Here is a 13,419-nt window from a genome sequence, read left to right as displayed (position 1 = left end):
TACAGAACCCCCCAGGTAATGCATCTCAGAAGCCCAGACGCGGCCGTGTCGAATAGCAGTCTGTAAACCACACACATCTCATTGCCGAGCTGCAAACTCCGAACCACATGGAAGAAGATAATGTGCCCCGTGCATTACTGAGTGTAGGACACGTCCTGAGATACAGTGTTTCTATAACCGTTACTGGAGGGGTGCCAAAGAAGGGAGGGGCATTCTGTACAGGTAAAAGCTGGTACTTGATACGCGATATGCAATTCAGCAGTCTGTTTTGCAAACTGTAATCATGTCCATGCTGGATAACTGGATAAGTTCAATCGCCATGCTCTGAGTCTTTTGGAATACACGTCGAATTGTCTGAGAGGTGAGCTGCTGGTTCGGCGCCGTAGATACTGGCCATTGTTTGCGGATTTGCTCAACATTATACCCCAGGTGTACTTAAAAATATCCACCAGGGGCGGGCGTTACTCTGGAAGGAACGAAATTGTTCCTGGTTGTTTTAAACTCGACCTTTACTTTAAGGAAGATGGTATACTAAAAGCAACAAATCCAGGATTGGTAAATTCGATTAAATAATAATAATAATAATAATAATAATAATAATAATAATAATAATAATAATATAGCATAAAAAGAATTTACAAAGCAGCTTGTATTGAGCTTTAAAAATGACCGAGTTCTGCGTTTTTAAGTGAAGCCCTCATACTAATCGATAGAGAAATCCACACTGACCTCACACTTTCAAAGTAAACAAGCGATTTCCATTATTTAGTCTGTGATGTAAATTACAGGCTAAAGACACACACACACACACACACACACACACACACACACACACATAATCGGTATTGCGTGTGTCCTCATAAACTGAAAACAAACGTGAGAGGCTGTTTCGCAATATCAGGGTTTGATTTCCATATATTTAAAATATTGCAAATTATGGTGGTGGTGTTAAAAACAAAAAAAAAAACCCTTTCCATTTGGATGGCAGTGCAGAAAACGTGTATTAAAATGGTTAACACGTTACAAGGAGAACCTAAGAGATGCACATGGTCCTCGCTACGCTACCGTAAGATTCCTGGTTTTTTGCACCAGGAAGTTGTCAACGTTTTGACTTCATAATCTCAGAATTGAACTGTGCTCCAATAAATGTCTATTAGCTATGGCAAGCCGTTTGAACAATAACATCTGCATTTTTTATATCAACAATTCTATTTTAGCATCAGAAATTCTATTTTTGATATCAAAATATATATATATTTTATATATATATATCAAAAATAATGTTTAGAATTGATATCGGTAATATAATTGCTGATACCAGAAACTGAGCATTCAATGTTAAAAAGGCTTGCCGTAATTAACCGTGCGGGGAGCAGAGAGGTGTGTCTGAATGAATAAATAATTACAGTACCAGGGGCAGCAGACCGTGGTAAATTCGCAGGTGAAGGCGGCGCTTGGCGGTTCAGCTGTTTGTTTAAACAGCTGAACTGAGCGTTTGGTCGAGAAGCGCCCTGCGTCACCTTAGTTCCACGTCCGTGTCTCTCCAGTGTTTGGTGCAGGACAGGTACGTGCGCACGTAAGCAGACCTTAACATTATTTTCAATAGTTTCACTTTTTGTTTGTTTTATTCTCTTTATAACATATGAACACATTTGCGTTTTAGTAGGCGAAACTTTTGTGTTTTGTTTGGTTTTGCAAAGAAAATGAATTCACTGAAGCCTCGGAAGAGCGATGTTGTTTACCTGTACTGGTCGTAGTGTTGTAGAACTAACTTCATCTGATGGAAACGAAGGAGATAGCTGTAGTATAAAAAAACACGCAAACGCTAGACTTGGGACTTTAACAACGGTTTAGCCTTTAAAGCAAGTAGCATACCGTTTTTCTATACGGTTACAACTAAGATATTGTTGACGCAATATCAATATGTAAATACAATAACGACGTTGTGTAAGGACAGCATGCATTCGTGTAAAATATACACCGTAAGTTTTTATAAACATATTTAAGTTTGGGCTTGACAGATGAATTTTATCTACATTTTAAATTTGAAAACAACATGTATTGGTTTTCTAACAAAACAGTGTTTATTATTATTATTATTATTATTATTATTATTATTATTATTATTATTATTATTATTATTATTATTATAATAATAATAATAATATTTTTTTTTTTTTTTTTTTTTTTTGGGCATACAAAGGTAATACGTTTTTAAGTCCGTTTGAGACAGGTCTGATATTGGGGTGTATGACTTTGGAATCCCCTTCGTCCAGCCAGGAAATAATTGACTAGTTTTATTGTTTTGTTTACTCATCCTTCGTGGTGACCCAATTGAGATGCCACAGGCTGGTAACCGTTCCGTGCTGTTACTTTTTCAGTTTCTCACAAAAGGTGATTTTAAGGTGGAATATGATTTTAAGGTAGTATTTCTGTTGTATGTAATTCCGTTAACTTCATGCAGCAGCTAGCAATGCTGCACTTCTGTACTGAACGCCGGTATGATTTCAAGAAGCAGTATAATGATCATATGCAATCGTATTAAACTTTAGACTGGTCAATGGAAAAATAAAATGTTTTCTTTCTTTTACCAGTATGTGCCAAAGTGCACTTTTTATAAGGGGTTTTAGAAAATTGAATTCAGAACCGTGTCTTTTCAGGTATTTATTCAGGGTGGAGGTGTGTGTATGCTCTATGGTTTTAAAACAACTTGTTCTGATTTGTTAGTGAAATGATCAGGTGCCTTGCCAGGAATCTGAGGGATTGGGAAATCCAGCTAAATCTGCTTGGGACAGATCCCACTTAACCATGTTTAATACAGTGCTCCCTAACCAGAAATTTCTTTCACCTGTACAGTAGGTCTATAATGTCTGTGTGGGCCAGCCGTTGGGAGTTTACATTTATAATGCACAATCCATTTAAATAGATGTCTTTCCTTCTGATGCACTTAAGTGGTCCTTGAACCTTGAATCTGGACTTTTCGTAGGGATGGTAACAAGACTCCCATTGCAGAGCAGTTTCACCCATTGCAGGTTTTACTACGAGTTTGATTAGCACAGTGTCTAGGTAATCAGGTGTGTCAAACTGCTGCACAAGCCTTATTTCCATCCCTGTTTTAGTGTTTGTTCAGGGTAGAGCAGAGAGCTGCCGCTCACAGATGGAGTCTCTGTTGAACCGCTGGCTGTGGCGTCACGAGTACTGGCTCCCACCGGGTGTCACGTGGGCCGATATGGTAGAGACAGAGAGTGTCCAGTACCCGCAGCCTCGTGACCTGCTCCTCACCCTCCCTCTCTCCCTGGTCTTCATCGCTGCTCGCTACGCCTTTGAGAGGTAAGGACCTGCTGGACATGGTCACCTTCCTCTGTGCTTGAGAGGTACCGCAGCCGAGGTCAAAAGCATTCGACCCACAGGGATGGGAATAAGACTCCTGTTGCATAGCAGCTTGATCCGTTCCTGGTTTTGCTCCGAGTTTGAAAGGACACACCTGAGCTTGTTGCCCATACACCTGGGGCTAATCGGGCACGTATTAAAACCTGGAATGGGTGAAACTGCTATGCAGTAGGAGTCGCATTTCCGTCCCTGATCCCTCAAGCCATCTTTATTGCATTGGTGTACTGTAGAAGCATTGCAGAGTGTAGAACAGAATGTGTGTTATACAGGAAGGATGCAGGTCAGGTGTATGTAGATGTGTTTCCATCTGTCTGTCTTGAAAGCGGACTAGTTAATTTCCATCTGCACCAGATCGTGATCAAATAGTTTTCATTTGGGCCACAGCTACGATTACTGGCTGGCAGAACACAATCTCATTAAGTCGCCAGAAGGAAAGAGGCAGGTAGACTGAACATGAGGGCTGTGAATATATTCTAACGTCAGGGAACTATACTGTAGGCAGGGGAATTCCTTTATAAGTGACAGTTGTACTGTGCATACAGGTGACTTTGTCTGGTTGCGTAGTGGACTGTTGACTGTAGGGTGCAGCCTTAGTTTGATTTTGGAGCAGAGGTTGTTTTGCAGATTTCGTGGCGCAGAACCAACCCCTTTCTTTTTTTTTTTTTTTCTTCAAACCGCTCCGTGTGTCACCAGGAATCAGAAGAGTTTGAGCTGATGCTAGAAACAGGATGCCATAAACGATCACAGCAGTAACAAACATGGGCATAGTGAATTACACAGATACAACCTGTGTGGTGGTACTGAGAGAGTGATTTGATTACAAGCAATCTGTTTGCTGTTCTGACTCATTGTAAGTGCCTTTGTCAGACTCCTCTCTAGCAAAGAGCTGTTCAGTGTCACACCTATTCATGCAGGACAGTTTGTTTTAATGTCTTCACATTATACCAGTGCTCTAAAATAGCAGTGCTTCTGGTTTTTAAAATAAAATCCTATGATTGTCTGCACCTTTTCCCAAAGGCACTGAACTCCGTCTTTTATTCAGATATTATTATTATTATTATTATTATTATTATTATTATTATTATTATTATTATTATTATTATATCTGTGTTAAGTGAGAGCTAACAGGTTTTAAAATCACATTTCTGATCTCTCATTAGCATCAACAACATTGTCACAGGTCTGTCTGTTGAGGAGATTTGATTTTATACTTTTAATTTAGGACATGCAGATATTAACAAAAAAGGTAATGCACTATAAGAAATAAAAGTTGCTGCTACTTCCTGGTGCCGGATCACTTCCTTTGCAGTAGGTCAGCTTCACTTCAGTGGTCGAGCTGGCCTGGGGACCGGGGTTTTTTTTTAAATTTATTTTGATAACATCTTCAGCCAAAGAAAGTACAATTGTGGTAATGATGCCAATGGCTGATCTTTTCCAAACCTGTGTTGGCGCTCCATTCTGCTGCAGGAGCCGTGGATGCAGGAGTGCTCAGCTCCGGGCTATGCGGTAAAGAGAAAAACAGAAACAAATAATACAGGAAGTTTTAAAATGGGGGGATTTGCATGGGGAAATATCCTGGGCACTGCATTGTTTTGATTTCAATCTACCTCTAGTACACAAGAAAAAAAAAAAAAGTTGAAAGTGTTTTCAAACATGAAAAACACATGTTCGTCCCAGCACTGTCACCTCCAAAGGTTCTCCTGCAGTGTGTGCTGACAGATATTCAGATCGCATGGTTTGCTGCTATTGTTTACTTCTGGTGGGCTCAGGTGTTTGTGTGCTGGAGATAGTGGAGTCCGCTGGGAGTGGAGGAGCGGTCGGTGGAAACCACGAGCAGACAGGCAGACCCAGCCAGCTGTAACCTGTAGCCAGAACCCCTGTTTGAGACTGCTTTGGTCCACACAGTCCCTCTGATCTCCTGTTTACACAGGCAGGGCTGATTAGTGCACTCGGCAGCTTTGGGATTGAGTTACACCAGCTCTCCTCTCTCTCTCTCTCTCTCTCTTTCTTTCTCTCTCTCTCTCGCTTTCTCTCTCTCTCTCTCTCTCTCTCACACAGTTGTGCCCTGCTGCTGCATCCCCTTTAGGCAACAGTGTGCGCAGCACAGCACAGTCTTTGGAACAAATGTTGTGTACCATTGCAGGTTTTACTACAAGCTTGATTAGCCCCAGTGTACAGGTAACAAGCTCAGGTGTCTTGTCTTATTAAACTTGTAGTAAACTGCTATGCAACTGGAGTCTATTTCCATCCCTGAGTAACACTGTGTCCCTCCCTTCTCCCGCAGGCTGGTGGCGCTGCCCCTGAGCCGGAAACTGGGAGTGAGGGACACCACCCGGCGGGTTCTGGCGGTCCAGAATGTGACCCTGGAGGTGTTTTACAAGCAGCAGACCCGGAGCCCATCACAGGTCAGCATCGAATCAAGCCTGGGTCCCAGGCAGTGCTTCATCTCCCCAATGCACTGTTGTTCAGGCTGGTGTCTGCTGCAAGAGCCTGGATGGGTGTGGATGTGGTGTGCTGACAGGCATTCTAGGAATCTGTGCTCTAGGGTTAAAGTGAACAGGTGTGATCCGCTTCATTAAGCCGTTGCAGAGTACAGCAGAAGATCCCTTATAAAAGTTTGCTACAGTAGAAGCATAGCAGAGTGTGATTTTAAAGCATAGTGAAACCAGGATAAACTATGTATTGCATTGTAGAACAGTGGGGAAAGCATGTTTAGAACTGCAAAAATACAGTGGTAAAGTTTTAGAAGTAACAAAGAATAGTGTGTCAGAGTTTACTTCCACAACATGGAATTGCATGCCTACTGGAAATAGAGGCCTGTCTCTCGCTCTGTCACTCGCTCTCGCTCTTGCTCTCTCTCTCGCTCGCTCTGTAACTAATGCCTTTTCTACATAGTTGCTGATTAGTCCCTAAGAGATTTTTGTAATCGCTCAGCTAACCAGTGCTAGCCCTTGCTGGATTTTTCAAACTTGTTTTGGTCCCTGAGCATGAAGGTGTTGTTTGACAGGGCTGTTTAAGATCAAGCCTGACTGCAGCCCATTTTGCAGGTCAGTATTGGCTTTGTGGTGCACAGACCGAGGGCATTTGCTTTAGTAGGACAGTTTAAACACCTGGGATCTCGTCACTGTGAATCTGTGCTGCCCATGGTGGTCCTACACCCATTTGAGATTCAATGTGCTGATTGGAGAAGCAGGGAGAGAGGAATAATAACAAACGTTGTCTTTTAATCTGCCTTGCATCTCATCCAGAATTAAACAGTGGCACCACATTGCCTAGCATTCCAAGTCAGGCATCTAACAATGATCTACTGACATCAGATACAACTCGTGCCTGCTGATCTCCAAAGAGTAATGAATCATGACAAAATGCAAAAGTGCTCTAAAGTAATGTGAAGAACTCCTTTGAAAAACTATATCAAAGGGTGATACCAGCTTTTGTTTATCAAGGACAGCTGGTTAAGTGTGAGGTCGTGAATCAAATATAGGACAAAAGCGATACAGCGAGTTAGAGAAGATCAAGCAATTCGAGAAAGGAGTTCACGGCACTCCAGTGTGTCCGTTAAGACGTACATTTTGAATTGCTTTCTTGATTTGAAGAATGTATTTAGTGTGTACTTGAACAGAACCTATGTGTAGTTTTTTGTACAGTATTTTTACTGTAGCTCAAGATTTGATACTTTGTGTGCACTCTTCACCTGTGTGTCTTTTCCCAAACCCAAGTTTGTTTTGCCACAACTGAGTCTCTAAGTGAAGTTTGTGTCTCCCATTCAGAATCAGTTCCACAGCCTATCTAAACAGTGTGACCTCTCCCAGAGACAAATCGAGAGGTGGTTCCGACTCCGTAGAAACCAAGACAGGCCCAGCAACAGCAAGAAGTTCTGTGAGGCCTGGTGAGTCGCCTAAGAGTTTCTGAAATGACTCCAACATGGCAGGCCTGTACGTTAACCCTCATCAAACTGGGAGATAAATCAGTCTTCACAACCGTTCCTACAGTTTTATAATTGATATTTTTATTTCTTCCAACGTGATGAAAACTGCATATCAGGTATAGTGTGGACTTCTTGCCTTCACATACATAACAGTTGTAACTCATTGAAGTGCCAGTACATTGAATCAGGGATGGAAATAAGGTGTGTCTTACTAAATTCATAGTTCAACCAAGAATGGATCAAACTGCTATGCAATGGGAGTCATATTTCCATCCCTGTTGAAGTGCAGGAAAAAAAAAAGCATTGGCTTTAGACTTCAGTAGAACAGAAAGCAATACACTGGTTAGCTGAGGCCTTTCTTATCGGAACTAGGGCTCTGCAGTTCAGTTACTGCAGGGCAGTTTCAGTGCAGGCTGAAGTGTTCTATTAAAAAAAACGAGCTGCTTTAGAATCTGGAGGGAGGTTCAATTGTTGTAGGTTAAAGTTCAAACAAACACCTGGGCTGCTTTGTGTGCCAGTCTCTGTATTCTGCCTGACCTTGTCACTTTGTTTCCAGCTGGAGATTTACCTTCTATATGATAGCCTTCCTTGCTGGCCTAGCTGTTTTGGTTGATGTGAGTATATAAAAACGTTATCGGCGCCGTACCGAAGGAATCAGTTCAGTTTCTAATTCTTTGTATTCACATGTTCTAGTCAGATATTCAGTTAATGCAGACATGTAGAGAATGAGGTTCTGAGTACGTTCACATGTTATGATTTACAGAGGCTTATTGTGTTGATACAGACACAGGGGTATCGGAGCTTACAGGCTCGCTTCCAATCGGCTTTTGAAACGCTCAAGGCGGAATTGCCACTGAGTGATGCGCAGTTGTAAAGGTGAGGGAAGGACGCTGTATCTTGTTTTGAAATCAGCACATTAATGAATGGCTTTATTTAATACCTGCTGATAAATACTGCTTAAAGGCAGTTACAAGTATCAGCACAACCCCTGCTGTTTAACTAGAGAATGCTTTCAGCATCGTGAATTAGGCCCTGTATCCCATTACCTATAACAGTGGCGTTCCAGACCATTGCACACTGTGCCGCAAGTGTCAACTACACTAATGAAGCTGATGCATTGAGTCTCATTTCACATGTGCAAATCCTTTGGAACCAGAGGACTCATTTTGCATAATTCATGTGAAGTTAAATATCCCTCTATTGAAGTGTTTACTTAGGCAAGCACTCTGCTACTGTTTTATATACAGTACAGTCTCATTGCTTTGTATGTATGCCAAGGATCGCATTCAGAACAAACGCATCATGCTTTTGCCTTGCAGAAACCCTGGTTTTGGGACCCAAGTGAATGCTGGGTTGGCTATCCTCAGCAAGTGAGTATTTGGATTTATATTTAAATTATTCCGTTTTTAAAATTACAAAAATATATATATATATATATATAATCTGTACGTTGGCTGAATGGTGCAAGTATCAATTGGCAAGGCTTTCTAATTTGTTGTGTTGGGTTGTCGCTTGAGAACCAAGTTTTTTTTTGTCCTGTAGGAATGATCATTAACACGGTTCCTTAAGCATCTCCCGTTTGTAGCAGGTGTGTGTGTGTTTTTATTTTTATTTTTTATATATATATAAAGGGCCCCCCCCCCGGGGGCACATCTTGTTGTTTTACTCTGAGGGATGATGCCTCCACTGGTACAGAATAACTGGTCAGTGTCTTTCATCGCCCATGTTCGCTGAACTCAAATCAAAGGAACCTCATGATGAACCTCAAATGTAAAGCCAGACTTCACACAGCCAGACAGGATGTGGCATTCCATAGCAGTGCTGTCCTCACACAATGCAAAAGCACTACAAACTGGAGAAACCTTTATCGTCCTGAGACAGCATCACTGGCCCAAACAGCCAAGACGTGAAACCTGCCAGCAGATGGTTAATGTTGCATTCTCAGTGCCTGCTATATAAAGTTTTGCTCATATTTGATGTCTTTTATAGAGGCGTAGTTCAAATCTGAGGCAAAACCAGACGATGCATAAGAGTAGAAAACTGGTACTAGTTTCCCAAAGTGCTTTTAGCCCTATCGGGCTGCCCGCTACCACGCTGTGATCTGTCTGCTTGTTTCTAGACACAACGGTATAGCTTTGTAGAAATCGGCTGTGCTCCTCCAAACGGTTTAAAGATAAATGCATTTTCCATTCCTTGAATATATATTTTGTTCTGCAGAATTAATCTGGATTTAGCTAGACTGCTACCAAGAAGTATAATGTGATTTATCGTATCATTTCTGCAGCCCCTACAGACCTCCCAGTACTGGTACTACATGACTGAACTGGCCTTTTACTGGTCTCTGCTGCTCAGAGTCTCGTTCGATGTCAAACGAAAGGTAAGTCCACATTTCCGTCACCCTCCAAAAAAAATCTGAAAGCAGGGAGATTTAAAGGCAGCCGCAGGAGGGAAGGGGAGGTTCGTCTCTGAGCTGTCGCGGGACCGGGCGAGCCGAGCGAGCCTTGCTAAATTGGCCGCTCTGGGATCGCTGTCTGTTCAATTCCATGCCCCCAAGGGGAACCCCAGCTTTTAATTGTTAAACATTTCATACCTGTGGCATCTCGTATGGGAGGGAAATAAATACTGTTCTATTGTACTGGCAAACGATCTACAGAGAAGATTAATGCGTGCCATAAAAAAAAAGAAATGTAACCCTGGTTTATCGCAGCTACTGCAGTGTGAATTATTGGTTTGTTTTACTCGGTCTGGAGTAAATGGAAGTGATGAATCAGAGCCATGCTGTATTCGGCTGAACCCTGCACGGCCAGCTTTGGTCACTTTTACTGTTTTAGTGCAGTAACTTTTTTTTCGCAGGATTTTAAGGAGCAGGTCATCCATCACATCGCCACCATTTTCCTGATGGGATTCTCATACTGCGCTAATTACATCAGAGTGGGAACACTGGTGCTGCTGGTGCACGATGCCTCCGACTATCTCCTGGAGGTGAGTTGATATTTATGCTGGGTGAATTGGCCTATACAGCAAGTATGAGGGTTGGGAAGCAAAGGGTTTAAGAGAGGTTTTTGGGACCTGATTTATACAGTAACTGGCTCCTGTTCAGCTCATTTTACCACGCGGTCCGCCTGATCTTTAGTTTTCATGGATTCCAGCCCCCACTATTAAGAGAAGTTTTAAAACAATGCATCTCCCTCACAGGCACAGTTTGATCTTATTGTACGGTTTGCATTGTCTTGTTTTGGTAGCAGCCGAATGAAAAATTCATAGCAACATCTGTGACAATTTCTTAACGTCAGACGTTCCAATCCCCAGGCACCACCAAAACAGACTCCATACTGTGTGCATGCATCGACTCCTTTTGAAACTAATCCAGAAATAACAAAGAACTACCTGCAAAACGAATGCATTGTGAATGCAAATTAAATACATATATTATTAAAATGCCTCTGTGTGCTTTAACTCAGTCAGCCAAGATGTTTAACTACGCCGGCTGGAGGAGGGTGTGTGACTCCCTGTTTTTCGTTTTCACTGCTGTCTTTCTGGTGACCCGGCTTGTGGTGTTTCCAAGCAAGTGAGTATCCTACCCCCACCGCCCCCACCTTGCTCGCAGTTGTGTGTATATCTGGTGCTAGCCGACCATCACCACTTCCTTACCCTTTCCCCCCCTCTGTCTCTCTCTCTCAGAGTGCTCTACACCACTTGGTATCTCTCCATGGAGAGCTTCCAGCCCTTCTTTGGCTATTACTTCTTCAACGCCCTGCTGCTGGTCCTGCAGCTCCTCCATGTTTTCTGGGCCTTGCTCATCCTGCGCATGGTCTGGAAGTTTGTCGTCCAGGGCAGGGTGAGTACCGGTAGCACCCACCAGGGGGCAGTCCCCTACCTAGCATGGAGGCAACCGCTGGGGACGGGAGGGCTGTGGGTCGTAGAAAGTTTGTGCATTTATTTTTTGTCTCCATCGTGTGCTGCCCTGCCTGATTTCAGACAGGAGGGGTCAGTGTTTGTTTTTGCCCTGCCTGATTCATGCAGCAGGGGGCAGTGCTTATTCTTGCCCTGCTGTCTGAGGGTCTGCTCCATGCCCCTGCAGGTTGAGCGAGATGAGAGGAGCGATGAGGAGGAGAATCACACAGAGGAGGAGGAGGAGGAGGAGACTTGCTGGGAGAGGAGGAAGTGCGCCTTCGACTCCAAACTCCCTTCGCTGACCAACAACTGCGTGCTCAACAACTTGACCAACCAGAGGAACGGCGCACCCAGCAGGCAGCCCAAAGCCCGGTAGCGCTAGAGCCCTCTTCTGGTGGGAGGCTGAATTGCTCCCATTTTTTTGTATTCATACATTTATTTTTTTTGGCTTTTTACAGATTTCAAGGTTTTTTGCTTTTTGTGGCTAAGTGCTGCAAAGGTATTAGATTTGCACAAGATATTTTAGTCTATTGTATAATTATTATTATTATCATTATTATTATTGCTATTGTTTACGTTTGTCTTAGGTAAGGGGGTCCAAGATTATCGCTGATCAAGATCTGTGAAATCAGCTACCAAAAGTGCTAGAACTAAAGAGTAAGATACCTGTTTATCATTTTGCAGCACTTTATTTTATTATGCATACTCGCCAATGTCGGTCGTTTTGTTAAATAAACATCTAAAAGGTTTTAGTGCCATGCTTAATTGCAGATTTTTACAACACAACTTTATAGCCCCCTGTACACTGCTGTATTGCCTATCCTGGTGCCTCAAGAGTGAGAATAGTGCGCCCCCTTGTGTAAATTCTGAGGAATTACAAGCACAGCCACACAGGTCATGATGACCTGTTTCACAATGACTGGGTTTCGTTTAATGAGGTAATCGTGAGCTCCACAGTTTCATGTAGACTTGGCTTTCCCATTAAATGGAGGAAGTGATTACTAAATATGGCAATACAGTAAGATGAGAAGTGGCAGTCGGTTATAATTGTAAGCAGCAGCCAACAGGAACTGGGCTGGAAGCATGAAACAGCTTGCATGTGGTACTGATTTTAAGTGCTTTTTTTGTTATGATGTGTTTCTTTCTTTATTTTTTTTAAAGCAAACATATCATGAAAATCCACCAATGGAAAAATACAACATATGAACTGTATATGTAGTACGTCACTGAAACCTTTTTCTGCAATGCCTCCCAGATCCTCTTGCTGATAGTAAAGCCGACGCTTGGCAATTTGTCTCCGTAGAGAGATGATCACAACAGAGCCAGGGAGATCTGTGGTCTCCAACCCCAACCGTGGAATTACTGTGGTATAGGAGTGGGGCAGGAGTGAAATTGACTGACCTTTCTGAGTGTGTGACTCACAACTTTTAGAATAATAATAGTAATAGTAATAATAATAATTTTATGTTTCGGATAACTTTTGCATTGTTTTCTAATGAGCCCAAAAAGGGGAGTCTGCAACGAACGAGTTCTATGTAATGTATTTAACTTCTAGCACATGCTTGTGTCTGAACAACGCTGAACTTTCTCCTGTTGCCCTCCCACATGCACGCTAATACAGCCCCATGGGTTTATTGAGACTGAATGACTGTGTTGTAACGGGGGCCATGATATTCCTGTGATGGTACTCCCAATTGTACAAGCCTCTCTTTCCTACCCCAAAGTTAAGTGTAAAGACGCACGGTCACAGCTACAGTACCCCTAACCCGCCTGTAGTTGCTGGAGCTGTCTGTGTCGAGGCAGACTGATGGGGGTCGTGTCTGCCATACCTCTGGTTAAATGGAGGCCCTGGTTGTAACATGATGATGGTCCAGTCAGAAGCGGGGCTGTTATCAGTACGGTACATGTCAGGAGGTGGAGTGGTTCGGTGTTTAGGTTTGTTCTCAAGATAACCAGTCCCAATCAAGTTGTTGTTTTTTTTTAATTTTAATAAAATATATTTTATTGCACAGTTTTGTTTTGTTTTTTTTCTTTTTTTATTGTGTCTCTGATTTCATGTCCGTGATTTTAGGGCTGTGTGTTCGAGGAAATAACAAACGGTAAAATCACCGGCTTTAAAAAACGCGGGACTCATTTCTTACCTGGCTCCTGACCTATTATTATTATTTTTTGCTACTTTTTAGTTTAAGATTGCACAGGCAGATAAG

At 42.5% G+C, this 13,419-nt stretch overlaps 1 protein-coding gene across 2 annotated transcripts; it reads left to right on the top strand.

Annotated features, from left to right (window-relative positions):
- The first annotated feature begins 1,419 nt into the window (after positions 1 to 1,419).
- LOC117962556 (ceramide synthase 2-like) lies at positions 1,420 to 13,221 on the top strand. Of its 2 annotated transcripts, none has more exons than XM_034911767.2 (11): positions 1,420 to 1,564; positions 3,120 to 3,330; positions 5,675 to 5,795; positions 7,161 to 7,279; positions 7,875 to 7,932; positions 8,638 to 8,688; positions 9,603 to 9,695; positions 10,172 to 10,300; positions 10,780 to 10,886; positions 11,000 to 11,156; positions 11,400 to 13,221. In XM_034911767.2, exons 2-11 carry the CDS (start codon positions 3,158 to 3,160, stop codon positions 11,586 to 11,588), a joined length of 1,197 nt encoding a protein of 398 aa, XP_034767658.2. In that variant the 5' UTR covers positions 1,420 to 1,564; positions 3,120 to 3,157; the 3' UTR covers positions 11,589 to 13,221. The 2 variants fall into 2 exon arrangements, with proteins under 2 accessions (XP_034767658.2, XP_034767660.2); XM_034911769.2 differs by having other exon boundaries at positions 1,420 to 1,576.
- Positions 13,222 to 13,419: the final 198 nt, after the last annotated feature.

Source organism: Acipenser ruthenus, chromosome 47 (assembly GCF_902713425.1).
Source record: "Acipenser ruthenus chromosome 47, fAciRut3.2 maternal haplotype, whole genome shotgun sequence".
NCBI lineage: Eukaryota > Metazoa > Chordata > Actinopteri > Acipenseriformes > Acipenseridae > Acipenser > Acipenser ruthenus.
The sequence above is the reverse complement of the archived record's forward strand: the minus strand, read 5'-3'. Positions and strand labels throughout refer to the sequence as shown.